The following is a 13,866-nucleotide window of genomic DNA, read 5'->3' on the forward strand; positions in this document are numbered from 1 at the left end:
CTCGCCAATATCAAAAAATGACACCAACAATTTCATCACGGAGAGTACGCAATAAAAGGAAGCAATTCATGGCATACATGGGATAATGGTCCATTGGTTTTGGATTTTTGTTATGCTTTTTGTTGTGATGTTCTATGCCCGGTTTCTGGGTGTAAGGATTTAGGCTACTGGATTTTCAGTTTTAAGGTGTTGTAGTTGGATATTTGCTGTGTTGGGTGGTTTGATCCAATACTTTCTCTATTGTTAATAGTAAAGAAAGTCTGGATTGCGAAACGAAAACCTTGAATTGTTGTTCATGTAAAGAACAATATATATAAAGAGTATGCAGACATAAAATCTTCAATAACTAAAACAAATTAATAAGTAAATTAACCACTACACAGATAAAGTCTTCAAAAATTAAAACAAACTAACAAGTATCTTAACCAAAGCAACAACATAATTAAAAAAAAAACTAACAAAAACCTCCAAAACCTAGAATAAAAAAAACATTTCTAAAATAATCAGCTGAGATCTGTTTTACGTCCCCTCAAGTTGTTGTTGAGATTGACAACAGACAACTTGAAAAAGTGACCATCAAACGCACCATGAGGTAAGGGCTTTTTCAACAAGTTCGAAACCTGGTTAGATGCATGTTGATGTCAAACTTCCACCAGATTAGCATGAACTTGGCCATGAACAAAATGAAAGTCAAATGCAATGTGTTTCATTGTCTTAAAGAATCTTTGGCAAGGAAATCAAAGTTGTTGTTCAATATTAGGTATCCAGTTAGTCTCAACCATTGCTACGACAACAACCTTATACACCTCAAACAAACTGCAACGTATGCATTACTTCTTGTTAAAGAAAATGGTTATCGTCTGCTTATCGTTTCCAACTATGACTGTGTTGGTGACCCAGAAGTTCTACAATCAATTATGTTGTTTATCTGGGTTTCTCCCCAATCTCTTGGACATCTAATAAATAATCAGCAATTTTTTGATCATCTACCAAGGCCGTACCAAAGCAAGCGCTTTAGTGCATGCCAATGAATGTTTGTGCATGAACTGAGTAAGCTTATTGATAGTGAAGGAAATGTTGAACTATTAGTTACAAAAAGGAGTTTTGTAGCAGAAATTTAATTTTTTTTTTTTTGTAAAACCAAACCTTCTTTGTATTATCTATGATAATAATTTCACCAAATTTAATACTTTTGTTTTGATCTAGTAAGATTTATTGGTCTTTTAATTTTTACCAAATAATCTTTTTTGTTATTATCGTATCATTAGTTGCTAAAATTTAATTTTCTAGTGAAAAAAATTAGTTCTCTACAATTACCTGAATCAAAAAACTCTAAATTTTGATAGAGTAACCACGTTTGTATGAGTATATATTTTCAACTTACCATGGTTCTTTTATATAGTGAAAAAATACAAGAGTTCTACTTAAATAAAAAAGGAAGAAAAATAATATTTTAATCCCTCTAAGACACTATGTGGTAAGCAGCACACACTGGAATTACTCGGTGTGCCACTCACAGCCTAGTGTAGGAGAGATAGACGCAGACCAAAGGCATTCAGAATTGTCCGTTCCTATTGTTCTAAAGTTGCATGTTGCGGCTATCAGATAGACATTGGAGTACCAAAAAACTAGTAAGGATGCATAACCGTGATCAATTGTTAATAGTAGCACCCTAGTCTCATTACCATCAAATTCCGTCGACCATAACTTCGGTTAATAATAATGTTAGAGGTGAGAGGTCCCCAAAAGACTACAACAATGGTGATGCACAAAACCAGTCTCAAAACTAAACAAATATTTATCCAATTGGGCTAAACTCTTTTAAATCCCGAAATCAATTAAAAAAACACTAAAAATTACTACTACTAATACTACCACCACTTTCAAAGAAAACAGAACGCATGACTATTACCACCATTGCTTTTGGAGAAAACAATGGAGTTATTTATACAAATACTTGTGTCAGTAGCACGCAGCAAAACTCACCCATTAACTATATCCTATGTTTCAAGTGATATTTTGTTTCTATGGTGGTTTGTTTCAGGAGAGGCAATGTCTTGTCCCAAATCTCAAAATTAAAGCAGCTATAGAAAAGTCTACAATAGAAAAATATTCAAAATTTAAAGTCGAAATTTCCATTATATGATGGATTAATATTGAATTTTACCATAATTTTTCACTTTGGTTGAATTTTTTCTCCAAACTTCTCGAATCTGTTTTGAAATTTCCCAATTTTCCTTGAAACTCGGTTTAAGTATTTTATTAATAAAGTCAAATTATAAAATTCAACGCTTGTATATCTTCAAAACTATAATTTTCAATGAAATTATGGCATTCGCTAAATCCGAAAATAATAAGAAATCACGATTTACTAATATTAATTTTCATATTATGCATTTATCACATGCATTTGTATGTTCTAAATTACTAAATATTTGCAAATTATAATATATTGGTATTACTTATTTATTTAAAGTTTAGACGTTTTATAATACTAAAATAATTTTAGAAAATCGTTGAAATTTCTATAAGAAAATATTATCCAACAAAATTCTACAAAAGACACTTTTCACACCCACGTAAATAAATGCTTATCGTAAGCAATGGAAGAGGCATATCAGAAATAATATATATATATAATACAGATAAAAAAAGTAATAATACACAAATTGATTAAATTGTGACTTAAAATTATGAATAATTAATGCATGAAGACTCTTTTTTGGATTATTTTCAAACAAGCATAACGTCAAAATTTTAAATAAAAATTAATTATTTTAAACATTCTAGACACTTTCAAAAGTAGTTGTAATATGTTTTAAATTGTATTATTAGATTGATCAATTTCTTAAAAAACGAAGTGTTGTATCTAAACGCACATTTCCTTATGTTGAAAATTTCTAAACTATTGACCATCATAATGGTCAACTGAAAAATTAAATTTTTATTACTTATAAAATAATCACCCATCCATGCTTTATAAATACACCCCATTCCCTTTCGTCCATCCACCACACAATTTCATTTCAATCAAACCCCTCACCACATACAACAATACTTACATTTACACCCAAATGGCTCCTAGTTTCGATAACGAGAGCTCCCTTTTTAACTTTGTTGTTCGAGATGGAAATGGCGTCAAAGGAATAGTGGATTCTGGCATATCAAAGGTGCCCCAGGCTTACATTCAACCAACCGCTGAGCAAATTGATAAGAAAAATGCAAGCAATTGTGAGATTCCACCGATTGATTTGTCGAAGCTCAATGGCCCTGACCATGATGAAGTGGTCAATCAAATTGTTAGAGCTGCTGAGACACTTGGATTCTTCCAAGTTGTCAACCATGGAGTTCCCATACAACTACTCGACTCCCTTAAGCAAACTGCACATAACTTCTTTAGCCTGCCCGCTGAGAGAAAGGCTGTTTATCGCAAAGAGGTGAGCCCATCACCATTGGTGAAGTATGGTACGAGTTTTGTGCCTGAGAAGGAGAGAGCATTGGAATGGAAAGATTATATTAGCATGGCTTACACCAATGATGATGAAGCTCTTCAACAGTGGCCTATAGAGTGCAGGTAATGAACTATATATACTCTGCATTTTCTTTTCCCTTTCCCTTGCCATTTTGAAACCTAATTAAGATAGATTGTTGTAAATATTTATATATATTCTCTTTGTAGGGATGTTGCTCTTCAATTTTTGAAGACATCACATGAGATGGTGAGGAATTTGCTCGAAGCTTTGTTGGGAAATCTTGGAGAGGAACTAGATGACTCTAAAATTGATGCATTCATCGGAAAGAAGATGGTTAACATGAACTTTTATCCGTCATGTCCTAATCCTGAACTCACAGTTGGTGTAGGACGTCATTCCGATATGGGTACTCTTACAATCTTACTACAAGATGGAATTGGTGGCTTATATGTAAAGGTTCCGGAAGATGTAGACATGGAAAAGAAAGGGGAATGGGTAGAGATTCCTCCTATTCCCGACGCTTTAGTCATTAATGTTGGCGATATGTTACAGGTGCAAATTAAAACTTACTTTGATACTTCTTTCAATTTTAAGAATTTGTAACTTAAACGATAGTATGCTTTAATCTAATTCCTAATTATTGTGTTCTAAATTTGTTTCTATTCAGATATGGAGTAATGGAAGGTACAAAAGTGCTGAACATAGAGTCCGCACCACAAGTACAAAATCAAGAGTGTCGATACCAATATTTACAAGCCCACTACCAACTCAAAAGGTTGCACCATTGCCTCAAGTGGTGAAGAAAGATGGAGTGGCTCGTTATAAAGAATTTGTGTTTTCAAATTACATGAATAGCTTTTTCGGAAACGCACATGATGGCAAAAAATCTCTTGAGTTTGCTCAAATTAACTCTAATTAAAGTAAAAGATGAAAATGCTATTAATTATAGAAGTAGCACAATTTTTATTTTTTCATTACAATAAAAGAGGATGATTTAGGTATTATACCACATCTCTTCTTTCTGTATTTTTATTAGTAGTATTAAATAAGCTTTTTAATTGTAGTTGAGATTCACAATTATATTTATTATAATTTCTTTTTTTTTCTTTCATGCTAGTGGCTTTTTAACATATATTTTAATTGTAATTAAGATTCACAATTTTTCCAAAAGAAAAATCAAATGTTACAGTATAGATTGATAGTGACTCTAAATATGCACTATCAATTAAAGATAAAAAAAAAAGAAAAGAAAGTAGTTAGTAAATCTTCTCATTTAGAGTTAATTTGATATTATTTTAATAAATTGAAGGTACAATAATCATATTCATAATTCAATTATAAATAATATAATTTAAATAAATGTAATTAAAATTAATACTTATAAAATATAATTAAATTAATAATTAAAATATATTCAAATTTAAATCATAAATAAAACCTTTATAAAATCATCTAATTAGAAAATATATGAAATGATGGTGACCAAAATTTATGTAGAAAATAATAATATTATAATTCAATTTCAAATGGTTTCAGATTGTATATTTTAAATTTTCTTTTCACCAACAAATATCTACCATCCTAAATCATAATCTGCGTAAAGAAGAATAGATTATATAAAGGTGTTGCAAAATAAAATAAAATTAGTACAAATTTTAAATCAATGAAAAAAATTCAATATAATTAGATAAATCTCACGTATGGTAATTACCCATCGTGAAACTCGAAATTTACACAAAGTGATTTTGTATAATAAAATTCGAACTTTTAAGTACTCAAAAAATTGTAATTACCTTAGTCCAATTGAATTCTAATTTTATCTAATATATAATTAATTTTAATTGTTATGATATAACAATAAATAATTACTTGAAAATCTAATTCTTATAGAAATATTTATGAAAAAATTCTAATATTCACTAAATAATATTAAAAATCTAAGAAAATGCTTGTTTTGTTAAAATATATTTTAAAACTCATGTCTAAAGAAATAAAAAATCATATAAAATTATTAAGGAGGATTTGAGAAATCCAAAAATAAAATTCAAATAATTTGATCTAGACTTAACCACTAATTGATGACCTTTTTTTTTTTGGTGAATTATAAAATGAGGGTAAAACCTTAACAACAATGCAATTAGCATAATTCGAACTCAAATTATATCTGAAACAATGAACATCTTAACCATCAGATTAACACACGAGATTAATTGATGATCCATTTTAAATAACTTGCAAATTAATCAAATACCATTACACTCAATTGTACTTTTATAAGTCTTAGACTTTGAAATTTGGATGCTTAATTGAATTCCAATTGTAGCGACGTAAAAAAAATTTAGTTTCGCTTGGTCGCTAATTGTGGCGATTTATTAAACATTTGAAAACCAACTTTCGATTTTATTAACAAAGGGAGTCGCCACTGATCCTTTTTTATAGGTGTGATCGGACACCTAATAAAATTATTTTAAAACAAAAAGAAGGCCAAATTTAGGTCTACGTGAAAGTCCAGAGAAAAATTGGGGTTCGGAGTCGATTCTGCGAGGAAGGTATTAGCACCCTCGCGACGCCCAAAATTGGCATCTCATAAACATGTGTTGACTTGATTTTCAAAAATACGAGTTCAATATAATATTTAATCGTGATCCGATTGAAAAATGAGAATTTTTAGTTTTCGATTTTTTTAGAAAGGGTGTCCCGTTTTTTAACACAAGCCGACGAATTTCACCCAACATAGCGATAAAATCGATGACTTAATGTTAAAATCGGTACATTGCCTTATTCTTAAAATTAAAATGTAAAAAGTTTCTAAAATGATAGTAAAAAATCTAAGAATATTATTGTAAAAAATGCGAATAGTTATGTGAATAATATAAAATATTAAAATATCAAAATATTAGAATAATAATAATTAATAATGACAAATAAAAAAGATAGAAATAAAAGTGTACATAATATATATATATATTAGAAATAACAATGATGTTTAAAAATAATACTATTAATAATACTTCATAAATATGTACATATTATAACCCTTTTTAGAATAATAATTAAATATCTGAAAATAATATTATATACACAAAAGGTATATATACACTTATGGTGAAATATATGTACTAACATTAATAATAAGTATAATCGAATAAAAATAAATACAATAATATATACTCAATATGGTATTAAAAATACGTATATGTATAATAGTATTTGAGTATGTACATGAGACAATATAAAATATATACATGGAAATATACAAGAAGTATACAACTAATAACATTAAGAATATATATATAATATAAATATAATATATACAATATACACATATGATAAAAACTATTAATATGTACATGTATATCTACATACACATTAAGTAAAAGTACTAATGCTAACAATATTAATAATAAATATAATAATAGATATATATGCATATAATAGTAAGAAACGGAACATAAAGAAAATATATATATAGCTAAATATAATATAATAATAACAATATATAAAAATAATAGTGATAACAATATTACATATATAACATGATTAATATTTAAAGCTAAATTAAATAGCAAAATAATATGAAATCCAAGGTAAATCGAAAAATAAATGAAAAGAAGAGAGGGAAGAGAGAAGGGAGGGGGAAGGAAATCCGCCAGGGGCGATCACGTCCGACTGGTCGGTCATTGCTTGTCGCCGGCCACCCACCAGTGGTGGTGGCCGAAAGGTATTTTTTATATTTGTTTTGTATATATATTTTATTATATTTTTATTATGATGTATATATATAGATTAATAGATTCGAAAAAGGAAAAAATAAAAATAAAAATAAAATAAAGAGTAAAATAAAGAAGATAAAATCACCTTTAGGTATTTTTTGAAGATAAATTCTTTGTATTGATCAAAATTCCCCCCTTCCCTTACATGATTTTTGAATGGCTTTTTATAGCCATCTTTTACATGATTTTCTATTATTTCTTTTTCTATTTTGTAGGTGGTGGTGGTAGACAATGGATATCAAAAATGGGAAGAAAAATGGGGCAAGTGGGAAAGTGGCTAGGTGGCTAGGGTTTCTTGGTTTTTTTGGGGGGGCTTAATAGGTTTTTGAATTGGGTTTAATAATTAGGTTTTGTAATGGGTTTAGATAGATGTAAATGGATCATGGATTAAGGGTTTTAGTGGGTTTAGAAGTTTGGTTGGGTTTTAATATAATCGGGTCCGGACAATTTGGGCTTCTACACCAACTATAGTAAACCCATATAAGAAGGGAAAAAAACCAACAACAACAAAAAAAAATTCAAAGAGTACATGTATTTGAGTATTGAATTTCATCTCTATATATTAATTTCCATTTAGAATACGTATGGGAGGTGAAAGTGGAGCACGGTTTGAATTTTAGACCTCCAGTTTTTCAACCTATTAATTATTATATTAATATCATTAAACTAATTTAAATTCAGAAATAAAATAAATTAATCGTTAAATTCAAATATCAAAATAAATTAAAAATTTATAAATACTAAAATAAATCTATTTATCAAATTTATAATCTAAATATTATATATCTCTTTTCTTTATTATATATTCTAACATTCTACAAAAAAAAAAAAAACCCTCTTAATCAATGCAATAAATATCTCCGACAACTAGGAGCAGCATGCTTTGACCCAATTTTTTTTTTATAGAAATAAAATACTCCACGATCGACTTATACTTAATTAAATATCTGGTTAATTGCTGTTGGAATTTTAGTTCAAATATGGTATTAAAAAATATTTGATAATCTTTTAAGAAAATTTTAGATTCAATTTTGGCATTCTCATGTCATGATTATAAAATTTCTTTCAACCATTGATATCAATGTCTTTGAATGACAGTTTCTTCCGTCTTTCAATTTTCTTTTAGTTGGTCTTTTTGTCAAAGACTTGCAATTTTATATATAAAGTAGAATGTTATTCGTTTGTAGAACAATTACCCAATAATATTATAAGTTAACTGCACCAGGGATCTTAATGACTCTCGTTGTTCCTTAAGCTTCAAAACATGCTAGTTACATCTTTAAATTATTAAGGTTATATCATTCAAGTCCTTCCATTATTAAAATCTTTAATTTAATGGTTAAATGAAACATAAAATTTTTGTGGCATAATTTAAAATGAAACATTTAAAGAAAAATAAAATATTATCACATCACTTTTAAAAGTAAAATCGAAAAAGAAAGAGTGAACCATAAAACTTCTATAAAAATTTTGAAAATCTCAAAACTAAAATTTTTACAACATTCATTCTCGCAATATTCATTTTTTTCTTTAACATTATCATTTTGAATTATGTCACATAAAATATAACATCTAATTTAATGGTCAAATCAACTATTTTAATAACGAGTAAATAAATTTAATACTTCACATTTATATGCAAATGAATTATAAAATAACTAACACAAAAATTAATAGAAATAAAAGAGAATTAATGATCTAACCAAATAAAAGTGTAACAGAGAAGCTCTTGCAAGTGGATTAGCATAGACTTTGGGAATTGAGAACCTTCAATATCACAATTCTATTTCTTCAGTCTTTCGTCATGTTTGTGTAACAATCAAAGGCCAAAATTTTGCCTCTCCTTTGATTTTCAAACGCCCTGAATCTTGTCTTACTGGAAAATTTTAAGAATAAAATTCCTCAACGTCGTCACAATTATATAATTTCTAATTACAAGTTTACCAAGAAAGTTTCAACCATTTCTCCACTATACATATCGAGACTTTTCCCTCTTATTTTCTCACCAATCAAACAGTATTTCGTCAATTAAACAACCCTTTTCTTCAATCTTCAACTGATTTCTCCAATGGCTCCTAGTTTCGATAACGAGAGCTCCCTTTTTAACTTTGCTGTTCGAGATGGAAATGACGTCAAAGGAATAGTGGATTCTGGCATATCAAAGGTGCCCCAGGCTTACATTCAACCACCCGCTGAGCAAATTGATAAGAAAAATGCAAGCAAATGTGAGATTCCACCGATTGATTTGTCGAAGCTCGATGGCCCTGACCATGATGAACTTGTCAATCAAATTGTTAGAGCTGCTGAGACACTTGGATTCTTCCAAGTTGTCAACCATGGAGTTCCCATACAACTACTCGACTCCCTTAAGCAAACTGCACATAACTTCTTTAGCTTGCCCGCTGAGAGAAAGGCTGTTTATCGCAAAGAGGTGAGCTCATCACCATTGGTGAAGTATGGTACGAGTTTTGTGCCTGAGAAGGAGAGAGCATTGGAATGGAAAGACTATGTTAGCATGGCCTACGCAAATGATGCTGAAGCTCTTCAACAATGGCCTATTGAGTGCAGGTAATGAACTATATATGCTCTGCATTTTGAAAACTAATTAATAGAGATTGATATAAATATCCATATTCTCTTTGTAGGGATGTTGCTATTCAATAGTTGAAGACATCACATGAGATGGTGAGGAATTTGCTTGAAGCTTTGCTGGGAAGTCTTGGAGTGGAACTAGATGACTCTAAAATTAATGCATTCATCGAAAAGAAATGGTTAATATGAACTTTTATCCGACATGTCCTAACCCTAAATTCATGGTTGGTGTAGGACATCATTCTGATATGGAACTCTTACAATTTTACTACAAGATGGAATTGGCGACCTATATGTAAAGGTCTCAAAAGATGTAGATGTAGCGACGTATTTTTTGCTTTCGGTCGCTAATTGTGACGATTTAGTGAAAACTTGAAAACTGAAGTTTGATTTTTGAAATAAAAGGGAGTCGCCACCGATCCTTTTGTGGGTGTGATCGAACACCTAATAAATTTATTTTTAAAACAAAAAGAAGGCTGAGTTTAGGTCTACGTAAAAATCCAGAGAAAAAGTAGGGTTCGGGAGTCGGTTACGCGCGAGGAAGGTATTAGCACCCTTGCGACGCCCAAAATTGGTATCTTGTAAAACACGTGTTGTCTTGATTTTCAAAAATACGAGTTCAATGTAAGATTTAATCGTGATCCGACCAAAACACGAGAACCTTTAATTTTTATGTTTTTTTTTTAGAAGGACATACCGCTTTAACACGAGTCAATTGATGTTCACCCAACATAGCGATGAAATCGATGACTTAATGTTAAATCGGTACGTTGCCTTGATTATTGAAATCAATTAGAAAACAAGAATATGATTTTCAAAGTCATGCAAAACAAATAAATAAATGACAGAGCTAGAAATATATCGAAGCAAATACAAGTGTGACAATAATATTAAAAATAACAAAGACATATGCGATATTAAGCGTAATACTAGAATTAAACACGAAATAGAAACAATGAATACATATACATAATGATGATGTTAGGAGTATGTACGTAATATAGGAGTGAAAAATATTTACATGATCTTGCTAAATATAGGTACATAATATATATATATATATATATATATATATATATATATATGCATAACATATTTAAAATGAACACATACGATATACATATATTATAGACACACAATAATAATAATAGTAATAATAGTAATAATAGAAAGATATATGTACACCAAATAACACCTAACAATATAATAAGTGGCAATATGGAAAATAATGAGCATAATAAAATAATGCTATATAAAAATATATATACACGTAAAATATATGTATTAATATTAATAATAAATATAATAGGAATAAAATAAAAGTAATAATGAGATATACATGATATATACATAAATACAAGGTTTAAAAGGCATATATATCCGTAATATATAAATACGTATATATAATATTAAAACATTTACATAACATATACACACATAATTATAATGTTAAAAAACATACTTAATATTAATAACAATACTAATATTACATAAAGATATACCTATATATACATTAAAGATATATACATATATAATAAAATACATGAATAATATGATATTAAAAAATATACGTAATATGTAAAATAAAATAATAATATACACATCATAAGAATATAAGAGTATTAAAAATATAAAATAAAATAGTGAAGAAATGAGTAAAAATAATATACATAATAATAAGAAAATATTATAATAAGTACTAAAATATCTATATATATATATACATATAATAGTATTTAAGAATATATACATAAGATGATATGGAAATATGTACCTAGAATAGTATATAAAATATAACTAATAATATTAAAAGTATAGGTACATAATATCTACAAAACATATATGATATATACATAAACATATACGACATATATATATTAGGAATGGTAAGCATATATATATATAAAACTATTAATGTAATACATAAATTAGTACATGTATATACACGTATAAGTATTAAGTGAGAATCAGCACTAGTACTAATAATATTATTAATAGGCATAATAATAATGGTATTTTAATAACAGCAATAATATGTAAAATAATATGGTAAAATAATAATAATGTTTTAGTAAGAATGATAATAATAAAATAAGATTATAATAATAGCATTACAAAAATAGACATGAAAGAAAAAGCAATAATAATAATAATATAAATAATAATATTGAGATATAAAATTACTACTATAATAAAAATATAAAAATAAAGTAATAAAACATTACTACATATATATATACGTACATAAAGTATACACTAATGAATAATAATAATAATAATAATAATAATAATAATAATAATAATAAAATTAAAGTAGGAATACGAGAAAAAGTAAAAAGAAGGACGAATTTGAATTGAGAAACTAAATTTTGGGGCCAATTTAAAAGAAAATAAGGAGGAAGGGACTTATTAGAAAGCGCATAAAACTGTGGGGCGCCAAAAGCGCGATATTCCCGACTATTAAAACGCTGCGCTTGGCTAAGGACTAAATTGAAAAGCACGACAAAGTCCAGGGCCGAATTAAAAATAAAAAAGAACCTGATTGTAAAGGCATGAAAAAGCAGAGGGGCTAAAAGTGCAATTAGCCCCTAAAATGAAAAACACGCGGATCCTTAGAGCGGGTCGGGTCAACAAACGGGTTAGGCCAAAACGACGTTGTTTTGGGGCTAAAGGGCAGCCTCCAAAACGACGTCGTTTTGGGAGGCTGTATAAGGGCCTAAATTTTTTTAAAATCCTCATTTGCAGCAACAAAAGAAAAAAAAAAGGAAAGGGGAGAGGGGAGAGGAGAGCTGGGGCGATTTCTAGCCAGGGGGGCACCGGTCCGATTGCCGGACCGTCGCCAGCGCCGGCGCCGACCACCGGGAAAGGTGAAAAATTTTTATATATATTTTTTATTTTTTAGTATCTTATCTTTTATATTTGTTTTTGTATTATATGTATGAAAATAGCCTAAAAAAACGAAATAAAAAAAAAGGAAAAAAGAAATCACCTTAGGTTTTTTTCTTTTTAAAGCTTTTGATTTTTTATCTCTGATATTGGCTTGATTTTGATGATGTCCCTTACTTGGATGCTAATGGATTTTGAGATCTTACTTCAAAAATCGAATGGGTTTTTGTATTTTTGATTGTTGAAATCTGTTTTTTTTCATTAAGATTGCCGAATCCCCTTTTACAGAAATCTAAATCGGCTTTTATAGCCTTTACAACACTTTTATTTAATGTTTGCTGTCTTGTCTCTTTTCTTGTCTTGCAGGAGCAGTTGAACGGTGGAGGTGACAGTGGTATGGGGGCGCAGAGGGCAGGTGGCCGGTGCTGCAAGGTTGGGGGCGCAAGTGGGCAGCAGAAGGCAAATGGAGGCTGATTAGGGTTAGGGTGATAGCTATTGGGCTAGGTTTAGTGGGCCATTCGGGTTTTGGGTATTGTTTGGGGTTTGGGTTGGTTGTAAATGGGGTTTAAATTTTGGGTTGGCTGATGTATTAGTTGGGCTTGGGGTTTTGGGTCTGGTTTTGGGTTAGGTTGGGTTAGCTTAGGTGGGCTCGGGTAGGTTTAGTTATTGGGTTGTATTTGGGTTTAGTAATTTGTTAGGTTTTGGGGTTATGAAACGGGCTGAGGTTTAAGTGGGTTAATGGTATTGGGTAGGGGTTTAATGGGTCAACCGGGTTTGGGTTGTAAAAGGGGTAAATGGGTTTAGATTATTGGGCTCCGGGTATTGTAATGTAAATGGGCTTATGAGGGTTTAATGTAAATGGGCCCAAAATTAGCCTATAACAGTAGATATGGAAAAGAATAGGGAATGGGTAGAGATTTCTCCTATTCCTGGGGCTTTAGTTATTAATGTTGGTGATATGTTATAGGTACTAAATAAAACTTACTTTGATACTTCTCTCAATTTCAAGAATTCGTAACTTAAAAATATTATGCTTTAATCTAATTCCTAATTATTGTGTTTTAAATTTGTTTTTATTGATATGGAGTAATGGAATGTACAAAAGTGCTTAACATAAAGTCCGCACCACAAGTACAAAATTA

General features: G+C 29.4%; 2 protein-coding genes across 2 annotated transcripts; both read left to right on the forward strand.

Annotated features, from left to right (window-relative positions):
- Positions 1-2,993: 2,993 nt before the first annotated feature.
- On the forward strand, positions 2,994-4,553 carry LOC108480494 (scopoletin 8-hydroxylase-like). Its single transcript, XM_017783513.2, has 3 exons — positions 2,994-3,574; positions 3,680-4,025; positions 4,141-4,553. Exons 1-3 carry the CDS (start codon positions 3,075-3,077, stop codon positions 4,390-4,392), a joined length of 1,098 nt encoding a protein of 365 aa, XP_017639002.1. The 5' UTR covers positions 2,994-3,074; the 3' UTR covers positions 4,393-4,553.
- Positions 4,554-9,256: 4,703 nt separating this feature from the next.
- LOC108482455 (scopoletin 8-hydroxylase-like) lies at positions 9,257-9,818 on the forward strand. Its single transcript, XM_017785589.2, has one exon. The coding sequence runs from the start codon at positions 9,315-9,317 to the stop codon at positions 9,816-9,818; it is 504 nt and encodes a 167-aa protein (XP_017641078.1). The 5' UTR covers positions 9,257-9,314.
- The last annotated feature ends 4,048 nt before the right edge of the window (positions 9,819-13,866 follow it).

This window comes from Gossypium arboreum, chromosome 1, assembly GCF_025698485.1.
Source record: "Gossypium arboreum isolate Shixiya-1 chromosome 1, ASM2569848v2, whole genome shotgun sequence".
NCBI lineage: Eukaryota > Viridiplantae > Streptophyta > Magnoliopsida > Malvales > Malvaceae > Gossypium > Gossypium arboreum.

Coding starts and splice junctions, on each gene's coding strand:
- LOC108480494 (XM_017783513.2), top strand. CDS start 3,075: ATGGCTCCTAGTTTCGATAACGAGAGCTCCCTTTTTAACTTTGTTGTT. Junction 3,575..3,679: donor CAGTGGCCTATAGAGTGCAG/GTAATGAACTAT, acceptor TTCTCTTTGTAG/GGATGTTGCTCTTCAATTTT. Junction 4,026..4,140: donor ATGTTGGCGATATGTTACAG/GTGCAAATTAAA, acceptor GTTTCTATTCAG/ATATGGAGTAATGGAAGGTA.
- LOC108482455 (XM_017785589.2), top strand. CDS start 9,315: ATGGCTCCTAGTTTCGATAACGAGAGCTCCCTTTTTAACTTTGCTGTT.